Raw genomic sequence first — 14717 nt, 5'->3', positions numbered from 1 at the left:
GAGTAGCAAAGATAAAATCAGATAAAAATGAATATTTTTAAAAGCATCCGCATTGTATGTGTAAATAACTGAAATAAAAAGGGGTTAAAATAATAAAAATAATAAAAGATATAATGAATAGATGATATGAAATATGTGATATATATATATAACGTCAAATAGGGAAAGGTGGGTTAAACACATTAGAGTCTATGGAATAGGCCGATGTCTTTCAAATAGTTAAATAATGCCACTCTAAAGCATTGGTCTTACCAGGTATTGACACGGACATGCGCACTGCTAGTCGTATAGACACATCCGGTGTTCAGGGAAATAAAAGTCTAAAGTATTGGTCTTACCCGGCATCGACACGGACATGCGCACTGCTAGTCGTATAGACACATCCGGTGTTCAGGGAAATAAAAGTCTAAAGTATTGGCCTTACCCGGTATGGACATGGACATGCGCACTGCTAGTCGTATAGGCATATCCGGGGTAGTTTTGGGATGGCAGTATTCCTCCGACATGTGGTTTAGGTTTGTGACCACAACACAGAGCTCTTTGTTATATTTCTTGTTACGAAAAAGCTGAAAATAGAAACACGTTAACATATAAGTATCAGTTCATGAAGAAATGCGGATATTAACGGTAGAATGATATGATATAGACATCTTATTTTAAAGCAGGTCGTCAACAGATAATTTATCAAGAAACTGACAAATAATTATCAAATTTGATTACGTATATGTCTTGGCTGATAGCACTAAGAGACCTAACAAACGTTTATTCAAACAGTAAACCTAAACACAACATCAATAAATTAATTATCGTCGTTTTATAGAGTGAGGAAGAATTACCCGACCAAACACTAAATTCTTACTTAATTCATTTCTGTCAACTCATACCCCGCAACAACCCTTCAGAATATATCAAACACATTACATAACCCCCAAAAACTCATTCAATTCCAAAAATCAAATTAGCATCCTGCCGACTTACGTAATCACATAAAATGACACGAACCTAGTTTTATTTTGGGTAGATAGATAAACGATTCTAAAGCGAATTGGGATCCCTTTGTCAATCATGATTGAGCTGAGTAAAATTAATGCAAGCATTGTCTAAATGAGCAGATAACTGAGTAGAATTCTCCGAATTTATTTCGACAGAAAATCGTTGCGAATTACTAAATCAAATTACGTAATAATTATGACAGTTCTCAATTTCAGTTATAAATTAGGCTATAATTAATCAAGTTAACGGGAGTGGTTCATTTAACTGCATATTACTTTCCCTTATGTTTACGACCAATTATTTCCATGGACACAAATTAACGAACAAAAAGACAACTATTGCGCATGCCCATGACTTACTTCGGACTGAATAGAAAAGAATTCCCTAAATATTTGAATACTAACAATAGTAACGCGATAGTGTATTCCCAGCAAAAAACAATATATAATGTATGACGTACCTCGCCGAATGTTATATCCGGATCGTTCGTTTTCTTTTTTATTACACTACCAAACCATTCGTATATTCTGTTTCCTGGGTTCCATCCGTAACCTCTCAGTAAATTAGGTAACAGACTAAAGTATCCGAATGATGCATCTGAAAACAAAATCACACATTTAATATATAATAAATAACAAATAATAAATTTAAGGCAAAGAAATCTAATATTTAACAAGTTGTACAGTTACAACTCTCACGTGTAAGACAACAAACAAAATTTGTGTTTACCGCATTTCACTTAAAACATACGAGGCCAGTTTTTATATGTTTAAGGATCAGAATACTTACATCCTGCAGTTAACATTTAAAATCACAATGTCGTAACCCAAAAAAAACACATATGAAGTCTTGCTGTCTTTTAATTTGCTTACTTAATCTGTGTGATGTACATTACACACTGTGTGCTATGTAAATCGTACTTTACTCAGATAATTTGATTGAGATGCCAACATTTTACCGGGTTCCCTTCCCCCACCCCGCATCCCCATAAACAGTATGTAAGATTCAGTATGTAAAACACAAAACGTTTCTAATTGATGTTCAAGTATTTTTTTAAACTTATGAGTAATTACACGTTCTTTTAACGTTAATGTTATGCAATTCTCATTTTATATGGCTTCGTGACGTCACATGTAGGGAAACCGCTGTCGTCTGCTGCTATCATGTACAAAAAGCGTCTACGCAGCGAATAAAATAAACAGTGTCGTTTGACGTAATGGATCTAATGGAGATTTATACAATAATAAGTTTTTTCTCGGAACCAAGTATGTTAAGAAATGCAGACTGCAATAAAGCCGGCAAGTTGTTTTCATATTAAAATATACAGTAATGAACTCCAGGAGTCGGGTAACGTAATCAACAATGTCCAGGTCCAGGGATCCCGGGGTTGAGAAAGATATTGGCTGGTTGCGAAGGCCCTATAACCACGGATAATATTTTGTGAATCTCTTAGAGACGACCTACGAACTAGGTTATGATAAAGCGGTATATAAGAACCTCGAATCATTATTATTATTATTTGTAATGAAGTAAGAGACAGGACAGGACAAGGAAATTACATTTATTGTAACAGCGACCTACATTTTGCCTAATCACGACCAAAATTGATAAGTCTCCGTTAGCAATCCACTTATTTACCAAGTACGAGCTTTGTGCAGCCATTCGTTCTGGTGTTAGCATCCGGCCAAGAAAAACAAGAGGCCCATAGGGCCTGTATCGCTCACCTGGATTATCTAAGCAATCATGGCAGAATATTCTCCAAATGAGATCCATGGGAATATGCCAGACCCCAAGGCCAATCCTTGTAGCATATATATCTGTATTCGATTTTTCATGCCCAGCAATTTTATGTATGGTTACGGGGTGGGGATCTCAACTGTTTCCAACCTGTGACTCAGAAACTAGGTCCCTATGGTTGTGGCCAGACCCCAGGATCAATTCTAATATCATGACTGCATTTGTCTCTTTTTGCCCAGCATTTGTATATATAGTTTTGGGGTGGGGATCTCAACCGTTTCAAAGTTATGACCCAGGGGTTAAGTCTGCAAGGGTGGGGCAAACCCTGGGGTCAATTCTAATATCATGACTGCATTTGTCTCTTTATGCCCAACAATTGTATATATAGTTTTGGGGTGGGGATCTTAACCATTTCGAAGTTATGACCCAGGGGTTAAGTCTCCAAGGGTGGGGCAGTCCCCAAGGCCATCCTGGAAGCATATGTGCATTCATCTCTTTATACTCAGCAATTGTCTATATGGTTATAGGTCGGGGATCTCAACTGTTTCCAAGCTGTGACTAAGAAACTAGGTCCCTAGGGGTTCGGTCAGACCCCAGGGTCTATTCTAATATCATGACTGCATTCGTCTCTTTATGCCCAGCATTTGTATATATAGTTTTGGGGTGGGGATCTCAACCGTTTTTAAGTTATGGCCCAAGGACTATGTTTCCAAGGGTGGGGCCAGACCCTAGGGCCATCCCGGAAGCAAATGTGCATTCTTCTCTTTATACTCAGCAATTGTATATGTGGTTATATGGTGGGGATCTCAACCATTTCCAGGCAATAAACTTTTTTTGGCCCCACCCCTTAGCCTGGGGGGTCAGCCCCACCATTTGTACAATTTTGAATCCCTGCATCCCATGAATGCTTTTGATTAAATATGATCGATATCCAGTGCATAGTTCTACAGAAGAAGTCGTTTGTAGAAATATAGCCAAATTACCCCTTTTTGGCCCCGCCCCTCAGCCCCCTGGGGGGTCAGCCCAACCATTTGTACAATTTTGAATCTCCACAACCTAGGGATGCTTCCAGTCTAATATGGTTGATATCCATCACTTAGTTCCAGAGAAGAAATCGCTTAAAGCAGTTTAGCCAAATTGCCCCCTTTTTGCCCCGCCCCTCAGCCCCCTGGGGGGTCAGCCCCACCATTTGTACAATTTTGAATTCCCACCACCTAGGGATGCTTCCAGTCAAATTTAGTTAAATTCCAATAAGTGGTTAAGAAGAAGAAGAAGTCGTTTAAAGAAATTGTTGACGGACGGACGACGGACGACGGACGGACGGACGACGGACGCCACGGTATGGCATAAGCTCACCTTGGTCCTTTGGACCAGGTGAGCTAATAAAACTGAAGGACAGACAAACGGCTATAACTCACGTTGGATCCATTAATACACGTGTTTTCACTTAAAACTAAATGTATTTCTAGACACCAGTTCTTTAAAATATTTTGAGCAGTTCAGAAATGTGTAACAGTCTGCTATTGAATATTTTGCTCTCAAAAAGTATTCGTGAAATCCACAAAGTATACTTTCCGCATAAACAACTAGCTGTACCCATGCATATCTTACATGTACATTTACATAAAGATAAATGGTTGGTTACGTATTTATTTGTAGATTTTAATTGATCTAATGACACATTCCATCTTTGTGAAGCATTATAAACAGAATGGCGAACGAGAGATATTCCATGAACATGAGCAAACAGTGGAAGGATGTATCGTGGGATTGTTTCCACCTTTGGGGAAATTCAAATGCAGAAAAAACTAAGTTGCATCAAAAGTGCGATGAAATCACAATTTGCTAACTGTCACGTTTCCATGCCTGTGTGCTCATCACGGGACGTCGTGCCATCAGACTGTCTAACACGTGATATCGGAGACAATGAACGGACTCTTACGGGAGTCCCTGTCCAATAGCTCACTGCAATACGACGATTAATGAGGCAAGTATATCCCGTTATAACAAGACAACATAGATTGACGTTCTAGAACCTTCCTTCAAAGTAGTTTCTCCCAATAGTCAGCTATCCCTGTGTATCTACACAGTAATAATACCTTTCGTTTGAATGTGCGGCGCTTCCATACATGCTTCGAAACGTGATATAATTCTATCCAACATGGTTTACTCTATATGAAACACAAACACTGGTAAAAAAACGAGTCTCTGCCGGTTTTTGAGATTTACATATGCATTTTACATAGAGATACATTATAGTCATACCAGATCATATACATAACTGGCTGCCATCTTGTTTTTTTCCGCANATCGGAGACAATGAACGGACTCTTACGGGAGTCCCTGTCCAATAGCTCACTGCAATACGACGATTAATGAGGCAAGTATATCCCGTTATAACAAGACAACATAGATTGACGTTCTAGAACCTTCCTTCAAAGTAGTTTCTCCCAATAGTCAGCTATCCCTGTGTATCTACACTGTAATAATACCTTTCGTTTGAATGTGCGGCGCTTCCATACATGCTTCGAAACGTGATATAATTCTATCCAACATGGTTTACTCTATATGAAACACAAACACTGGTAAAGAAACGAGTCTCTGCCGGTTTTTGAGATTTACATATGCATTTTACATAGAGATACATTATAGTCATACCAGATCATATACATAATTGGCTGCCATCTTGTTTTTTTCCGCACAGTCTTAAAATAAATAATGTACAACTATAGACAAAAAATAAATAATGGAATTTGAGAAAAAATCGTTCAATGCTTCTTCAGAAATAGTTATAACCAGAACTGTTGAACGACGGACGGGTAACGGACGAAAAGGCGATCTGATGATGGCGGGCTAAAAAGTTGACGCAGAACAACGGGCAGGTGAGCTAAATATGTATCAATAAAAACTCCCCGAGTTAAAATATTATTTACCTAGAAAATAGTGCGACAAGTCTTGACTCAGGAACTCTTCTATTTCATACGAGTTGTAGCCGACGGCGAGTAGAGCCGCTGTCATGGCGCCAGCGCTAGCACCAGCTAGGCGTTTGACCTTCGGGAAGGCCCCTATCTCCTCTAGGACCTGGAAAATACATTTCAACAACAGCATATTATACTTATCCTGATATAAAAAAGCAAAGACAGACTGAACTCGGATTGGCGCCAATTGGTATGGTAATGGTAACATCTAGGCTTCTAAACATTTAGGGGGGAAATCGCAACACCCGTAAATTTGAATGAGTATGTTTACATAAAACAGATTGCTTGGTCTGACGGGAAATGCAACATGAAATGTTGATTTTTTTTCCCATCTGTTTTTCAGTATTTTTCATAAATACGATTAACGGAGTTCATGTCGGTAAAAAAATGGATATAAATATTTTATTAACCAATAATTTCTGTATATTCCTTAAAAACAACAGGCCACGATTACCAGCCGTTGCTTAAAAAACAGTTTGTGGGACAGGGGTTTGATTTCGGAAACAAAGTCAAAATGAAAACATATCGTCTAATACATTGGCGGGTTAAAAAGATATCAACATTGACAAGAAATCTTGTCGTTTTAGAGGCGCCCAGCGGGGTATGTGTAACATTATGTAAATCATCGAATTCTTTACGGCACGTGAAACAATTTGTGGGACCCCATAATAGCTAAATGGAAATGTGTCGTCCAAAGCGATATCAAATTAGTGCCGGTTGTAAACTTCAATTTGACAGAGATTCATATAATATGCTTTCATCGGGTTACGATATATTCATGAAAAAATCTGTTGAAAACGATCTTTGAAGCTTATTGGGTATATTTGTCGAGTGAAAACATGGAAGGAGAGTGTGTTTGTGCTTCCGTACCGTTCTCTCAGCGTCAGACGCAACGACTTAATTATTGAAGATAATGATTGGTGATTTGAAACATTATCTCAATTATACTAGTCAGACACGTGCCAGTAGTTTAGATAATAAGTGGCAATAATGACAAATGCCATCAGTAGGGGGTGTTGATTTACATATATACAAAAATGTCACTGTCTGGTATGACAATGTGGTTCTTTCCGACCGACATGACAATGAATTAAGTAGTCCGAATTATTCTGACGTTTTATCGACTTTTTTATATCGGTCTGTTGTCGATTAACGTCAGAACTCCGGCCCTCTATAATATGCGGGAAATAAGCGACCCGCGCCTGGGTCGCTCTTCAAACTGATATTTTAGAAACAAATCGTTACTTTCACACACATGTCGCACATGGATCGAAAGACGCGGAAGGACGACGGACGCTGCGGTATGGCATAATTAATAAGATCATCATGGTCCTTCGGACCAGGTGAGCTAATAATGATCATATGTCATATACCCACTTCTTCTTTTTTCTCGAATTCAGGCCAGAATGTTACTATTGCGTCATACAAATTACGATCATTTCATGTGGTTAAATATTACAACTACGGTCGTACTAGGAAAGGAACACAACGAAACTTCTGTGTAACGCCCTTCGCTTCATTACCATGAGATTTACTGCCGATATATTTCAGGGTTCATATTTTACATTAACATATCGTCCCTATCGATACACACTGTATTCCCTGATCACCTGATGACGACAAACGTTTGAAAGTCTGTTTCTCACTCACCCGCACGACACCACAGTATGCCAAACCCTTGTTGCCACCTCCCTCGAAAACCAAGTTCTCAAATGGATATTCATAATCTGCAACGTCAACCTTCATCGCTGTTACTTCCAAGTCGTTCAGGATTGATGGCATTTTATGGTACTGTCGTCTCTTGTTCACTGTAATGAATGGTACAAAATACAATAAGTCGTTGTTTATTTATTTATTTCATAGTATTATACAATAGTCATTCTGTATATCACACGTGGTACTTTATATAAATTAGGCGGTATATTACATGAAGTGCTATTTATAAAGTATGTGGTTTACTACATATAGGTCAAAGTTATTTACATGGGTAAACTTCAGAGCACTCTATGAAAGGTACCTACTGGCCAAATATCAGGACGTTGGTCAATCAGGACTTGAGGAGTAGATTCTTACCTTGTAGATACAATGTTAACATTTGACCCTGGTCAACGCTTAGTGTTGATCTTTGACATAAACACCATATATTTCATGTACAGTGCAAAAAAAGGACTCGCACTGTTGGTCTACTTAAACATATATACCCAAGTATCTTTGTTCTAGAACATCTGTGTCTTGAGAAAATGTTGCTTAAATGTTTTTTAATCATTTTGACCCTTGGACCTTGAAATAAGGTCATTCGAAGTTAATTCGTATGCGAACATTTTATAACACTTCATCCGAAGTACCCACTGGTAAAATACCAGGACCCTGGGTCTTTCAGTTTTCAAGAAGTTCTTTAAAGTAAAAACTGACGGACAGACAACGGACACCAAACATACCATAAGCTCACAGGCACTTCGTGCCAGGTGGTCAAACAGTGACATAGACAACGGAAATTGACAGACACAAAATCAAATCAAAGGGTTTACAAGTTGACAACAACAACAATACAAGGAAGTTCGTCAAAAGTATCCAAACAACACGAGAAAGAAAACTCTGTGTTCGTTTACTTTAGTTGTGTTTATAAACAAAATATTTATAAAAGTAACATGTATTTGATATAAATGTCGAAAAGACTGTTCTAATATCAGACCCCAGATTAGCCCGCGCTTGCTGACAATACGCCTGGAGAGTTCATCGAAAGTATGAAACAACACAACAATGAAAACTCTGGGGAACTGTTCGCTGTTTTAAAAGTTCTGTTTGTAAAGCATGAGAGCGTAAAGCATGGAAGCATAAGTACCAAACATGTATAAGATAAAAATGTTACGATAAGACAGCTAACCCTCGACATCTATTGACCCCGTACATGGGCTTATTGAGATTCAGATCCATTCTTTGAGTTTAAGACACACTGGAGAGTAGACCTTTACAGTATAATACAATGATATACATTATAATCGTTAATCATAATACATTGACATACGTTGTACACCATAATCGTACATTAAGATATACAATGACAAGCATTGGTAACAATACAGCATATTGCAATGAAATACAATGTAATCGAGTTTAGCACGATAAAATTACATCTATTACATCGGTATAGTTTGAGACAGAAACTTACTACTGTAATATTTCACATTTTGCTAAAGATCACCTATATTTTGAAAAAATCAAAATCAAAATGTTAGAAAAGATATTAAATTTTCCTTCCATACTGTTTTGGGCGAATATGTTAGCCTTCCGAATCGTCCTGTGTGGGTGTTCAGTCTAACATAAAATCGCGCGCACGCTTTTATGTTTGAGCAAACCCCTTTCAAAAGCTAAGCTAGGGTAAGTAAGGCGTTGTTCAAATCGTTAAGAAAATCAATTTGATGAATATTCTTTGCGTGTTTTTGTTTTAATATGGCACAAAGACGAACCAGACAACGGTTAAATGACGGTGAAATGCATAGGGGCATCGGAATGCTGCAAGCTAGCATGTCTCAACGTCATGTTGCAGCAGACCTTGGGGTTTCTCAAAGTGTGGTGGCAAGAATGTGGAATCGTTTCAAAACTAACGAAAATCCTACCAGACGTCATGCTGGAGGTCGTTCGAGGGCTACAACGCAGCGCCAAGACCGATTTTTGCTCATACAGGCACGGCGTCACAGGTTCCAGACTGCCACAGCTTTACGAAATGACCTCATAAATGCTTCTGGTACCCGGGTAGCCACTCAGACAGTGAGGAACCGTCTTCATGATGCTTGTGTACATGTCCTTGACATGTACGACTGAAATCGGTCTGGTATATGATATAATTTCTTATTTCAAAATCATTATGAACATTTAATTTCGCTAAAATAATCTTAATTTTCTCGGAAAGAAAAATCAAATGTTCCTTTCCGATACCTGGATATTAACTTGCGCAAGTGTGTGACTGTTTAAAAAATATAGAAACGGCCGGATTGGCCAACCCAAATGAGGGTAAAATGCAGGCTATATATAATACATACTAGATTACAGGCAAAAACTGGATTATTTTTATGGGGTTTCCGGTTTGGCTTTTCGCGGTAGACACGTAAACTGCCAAAATAAATAAATTGCATCCAACTCGCATTTTGTTTCTCCGAGCTTTCTATTTTTTTGTCTTTTTCTGTACCCCAGGCTAGAAATTCTCTCTTACAGTTGTAAAATCCAGTTAATAATGAGAGCGAACGGCTGGGGTTAGTTAGACCTTGCGTGTTACAATGCTTTTTTTGGCCTCTAGATGTTTAAATACCGTTAAACAAATAACGTAGCCGCCAAAATATAAACTCCCAACATCTTGTAGATCGCCAGAATATAAATTGCGAATTGTTGGAATATAAATTTTACGATAAAATCGCCAAACACCGTTCACCATAATCACAAAAATAACCGATTTGTATAGTCTTTATACAAAACACCGTGTTAGTGTCGGTGTTCCTATTTAGTGCAACACTGGGCTTTGAATTGAAGCAAGGGATCCTGAGTCAGTCAAAGATTATGTACAAATGGCATGACCAAAAATTAAGAAAGAATATTTGAATCCTACCAGCCGTCGTGTTGTTTCGTTTCCCTGTAGAGACACCTAGAATATCGAACACAGACAGACATAAACGATATGTAATTTATCAGTCTGTACGTATACTACATTTAGGTTAGGAGAATGAAAAGGAAACCAATTCAAAATCACGTTTTTTCTCAGTTAAACAAGATCTACGAAAATCGTGCACAAGAAAACCGCAAACCATTTTAGTTTTGCGTTGATCTGCATTCTGTATATGACCAGGGCCTGCATTCATGAAACCGTTCTCATGCTCAAACTCGGATTCTGTGCTCGAGTCAAATTTCTTAATCCTGTAATCATTTAATAAAAAAAAAAAAACATATTTTGTTAATAAATATGGAAGAATGTTGGAGAAACTAGAAGCCGAATACTGTTTCTGTTTACACTTGACTTTATTATCGTGTTACATGATTTAAGCAAGTAACAAGAAAGTCGGCTTGGGCACAAAATCCAAGCTTAAGCATGATTATGGTTTCATGAATACAGGCCCTGCTATTTGTAGCTGTTGTCATGAAGTCACAATGGACGAGAAAGTCATTTCCTGAAACTTCACTGTGACAGAAACTTTAAACGTTTCAAACTGACGTCATGTTCGCTTAGTTCAAGACTTATCTCATGCTCTAGCATATATTTTGTGCTCGGGCCGAATTTCTTGTTACCATAATAAAATAATTAAAAATATTATGTCAATGATTTAGAAACACATTGAACAGAGTTAAAGCCGAATACTGTTTTCAATGTTTGTATTTGACTTTTTGATCGTTTGGCATGATTTTAGCGAAGTTACAAGAAAGTTGGTTGGAGCACAGAATCTATGCTTGAGCATGAGAACGGTTTCATAAATACAGGCGCTGCTATTTGTAGCCTTTGTCATGACGTCACAATAGACGAGAAATAGTCAATAGGACGGAATCTTTAAACATTTCAAATGTTTTCTTAGTTCAAGACTTATCACTTGTGTCTGCTGTCGCTCAAATGATTTTTTCGTCGAATACATCCATGGACTCAGCAATTTTTAACAGTATTCAAAAACGCCATGAGGTATCATTATGATGGCACTATAATTTCATCGTTTGAACAAAACAAAACCTGGCAGCTATGTATTATCATCAGGTAGGTGGAGTTTTCGCTGAATTATATTACACTAGAGTAAAATAAACGTAATTCTATCGTAAATAGTACTGGAGTGTCACATTTATATTTGTATCGAAAAAATCTCGATTATATTGCTGACAAGCCTAGATTTAAAATTTTCCATATTTCCGTTTGCTTATGAAAGCGCATACGGCTTATCTGAATACCTTTATACTCATTTCAACTTTAAGTGTGTAATTGAAGTAGCACAATGAATAGTGATAAAGATGGTGCCGTCGCTGGGGTTCGAACCTGCGACCTTTGGCTATCCAGCCTGATGCTCTACCGCTGAGCTATAGGGAAATTCCCTACCGCTGACGCTTGTAAAGCAACCTAATCAATGCATATTTTTTCTATAAAATACCAAACTGTTTATTACACTATAACTTGTCGTCAATGAAAAGTGCAGTTTTGCTTTTCCTAATTAGGCAAGTTGTATTTACGAACATATCTCAAATATGTCTACTGCGTATAATGGAATAGGTTTAAGGTTTAAACGGGAATGTGTTGCAAACAATCATAAAAAAAAGTTCCTCTCATATAAATAATAGTGGAATTCGAAATATAATGGCACTGGTTATATAATGAGTAAAATTGAGTAATATGGGAGACCCTGTACAAGAATAAAACTACCCCCTTAACCCCCCAGTAAAATTGAGTAATATGGGAGACCCTATACAAGAATTAAACTACCCCCTTAACCCCCCAGTAAAATTGAGTAATGTGGGAGACCCTGTACAAGAATTAAACTACCCCCTTTACCCCCCAGTAAAATTGAGTAATATGGGAGACCCTGTACAAGAATTAAACTACCCCCTTTACCCCCCTGTAAAATTGAGTAATATGGGAGACCCTATACTCTTTACCCCCAGTAAAATTGAGTTATATGGGAGACCCTATACTAGAATTAAACTACCTCCTATATCCCCCAGTAAAATTGAGTAATATGGGAGACCCTGTACAAGGATTAAACTACCCCCTTTACCCCCAGTAAAATTGAGTAATATGGGAGACCCTATATTAGAATTGAACTACCCCCTTTACCCCCCAGTAAAATAGGGTAATATGGGAGACCCTGTACAAGAACTAAACTACCCCCTTTACCCCCACCCCTTCTTCGTGTATGCACAATTCTCTTCTTGTAACGCTGTGAGATCCCACAACTGTATATACATAAAGCACCATACAGAGGAAATAACATCGAAACCTTAAAAACCTAAAGTGGAAATTATCTTTCAAATCTTGGAGCTTTTCGGTATAATTATCAGAGTTAGCATTGTGCTATGTCAGTACAGTGGAAACCGCATTAATTCTTAGCGAAAGAAGTCTGGTTAATGGAATGACATGGAGATTATGAAAATTTTGTGTAGAATAAGTCAGTCCCTTAAAACACTGATTGTGGTATAACTGGATTAGCTGGGGATTGAAGACCGAGTCAAGACTCCATTTACGCAATAAAGTTATACATTATGTATATTTTTATGCATATATTTAGTCTAGTCAAGGATTACAGGATTACATAAAGTTGTGATAAAATGGACAAGGTACGAATATATTTAAGTAATAAAAATTATACATTGTTATGCACATATTTGGCCAAAATATATTGTCTAGCCAAGAACGAACCTTTATCGTCTACTTCATCAGTCGACCCATTTGACCCGACGCCATTTTGGAGATCTTCTAATCGCTCGCACTCGTGCAACCGTTCGCTCACGAGACGGTGGCGCTGTTTCTGTAATTGCACTTTAGCGGGATGCTTCCGGTCAACAACTTCCTGTGGGTCAGGTCTCCCGTAGCTTAGAGCGTTCCCCATCTAAAGCATAACAACAAAGTTTCAGAACGTCATTTTGGTGGAGCACAGTTCTGTGGTAAATTTTTATATTAATTTATAGTTGAGTTCCGCTTTAGAACCACTCTCAACCAGGACCTATAAATCACATGGTGCAAAAAAAAGCAACTATATTTGATTTATTTTTGCGAAAATACAAATGAAAAAAATCGCGTGTGATTTTTTTTGTGTCTGAATTTATTTAACTCGAATCTTAAGCTATCTCCAATTCTTCAATGCTCTCAAATCTCGGCATAACGGGTTCCATCATTTGGGGTGAAATGGCCGGCTGTGTCCCATATTACGTCGTTAGAGGCGACTAATGAGGGGCGCCCTGCAGAAACAGCGTTTTTCTTTTGTGTCGTCTTTAGTTTAAACATATTTTATTGTACAAATATACAAATGGATCGGACAACAAGTTATTATAACTTAATAGAGTCCTCTCCTCAATACATATTGTAAAAATAGTGTATATGTTCTTGGGGAAAGGGAAAAAGATAGGCTGAGAAGGGAAATGTGGAGTGGGAGGAGGTTGGGGTGATGGAGGGGAGGGGTATTACCTAGAAAAGTAAACGTGTAAACTGAGAAATCGATCCGCATTTGAATAAATTATAAATTATACAGATTTCAAGACATGCATTCTGGTAGAGTTATTTCAAAATGAACAGAATCAATGTAACAAATAAATCAGGCATAATAATGAAATACAATTTCATAAACACATAAAAATAGAAAAAGTAATTATAACTATCAAAACCTATTGCTGGATTTGATGTAATGATGCACATGTCTAAAGATACTTTAGTGTCGTCTGCTAGAGGGATGCAGAGGAAATCGAAACTGGTCTGCTGTCCTTTTGCAACAATTGTGTGAATATTTATTACTTTCTCGCTTCTCTACCCTTTTTGCGGCGGTGTCCATTGAAGCCGGTTTCATATGACCCAGCTAGTCGTTGAGAGGATGCTAAAATCCCAACCAATCAAGCATAGAGTAACAAATAGAGTTAATTCGATGTAACAGTTTTATTTTGTTCTGTTTCGATTATAAAATATGGAATCAGGGAATCTGATATTACAACTTTTCTGGAAAGCTCCTCATGTGGGTTACATTCGCGTATCCCCGTTGAAACGGTTCAGGTGGCGCAGAAATAGTTCACGATAAACGAACGCAGTTGGACCGAACTATAGGCAGAGTTAAAACATGCACGGGTTTTGAGAATATAAAACAACATATCAAGAATAATATGTCCTTCTTACACACACGTCCATTAAATAACATAACATGTCTTAAAATTTGCATGTGTCTTGGTCTTGTTTTATAAAGAAATAACGCAAACTAGCAATAATCAACATTTTTGTTTCGGTCAGACACGTCAGTATTCCTGAGGTCAGCCTCGTTTCAGATCCGCGCCTGTCGATCGTTGGGGGGG

The 14717-nt window shown here is 37.8% G+C and overlaps 1 protein-coding gene across 3 annotated transcripts in view; it reads right to left on the bottom strand.

Annotated features, from left to right (window-relative positions):
- Positions 1-350: 350 nt before the first annotated feature.
- Positions 351-14717, bottom strand: part of LOC110448514 — a 63203-nt gene continuing 48836 nt past the window's right edge. For 2 of the 3 annotated variants that reach the window (XM_021494788.1, XM_021494790.1), the window contains exons 2-7: positions 13084-13273; positions 10309-10344; positions 7359-7516; positions 5664-5811; positions 1454-1590; positions 351-566 (exon numbers count right to left, since the gene is read on the bottom strand). In XM_021494788.1, the coding sequence (XP_021350463.1) occupies positions 366-566; positions 1454-1590; positions 5664-5811; positions 7359-7516; positions 10309-10344; positions 13084-13273 (870 nt within the window). In that variant the 3' untranslated portion in view covers positions 351-365. The remainder of the gene's footprint in view (positions 567-1453; positions 1591-5663; positions 5812-7358; positions 7517-10308; positions 10345-13083; positions 13274-14717) is intronic. The other variant, XM_021494789.1, reaches the window with a different exon arrangement.

Source organism: Mizuhopecten yessoensis, unplaced genomic scaffold, assembly GCF_002113885.1.
Source record: "Mizuhopecten yessoensis strain PY_sf001 unplaced genomic scaffold, ASM211388v2 scaffold4105, whole genome shotgun sequence".
Lineage (NCBI taxonomy): Eukaryota > Metazoa > Mollusca > Bivalvia > Pectinida > Pectinidae > Mizuhopecten > Mizuhopecten yessoensis.
The sequence above is the reverse complement of the archived record's forward strand: the minus strand, read 5'-3'. Positions and strand labels throughout refer to the sequence as shown.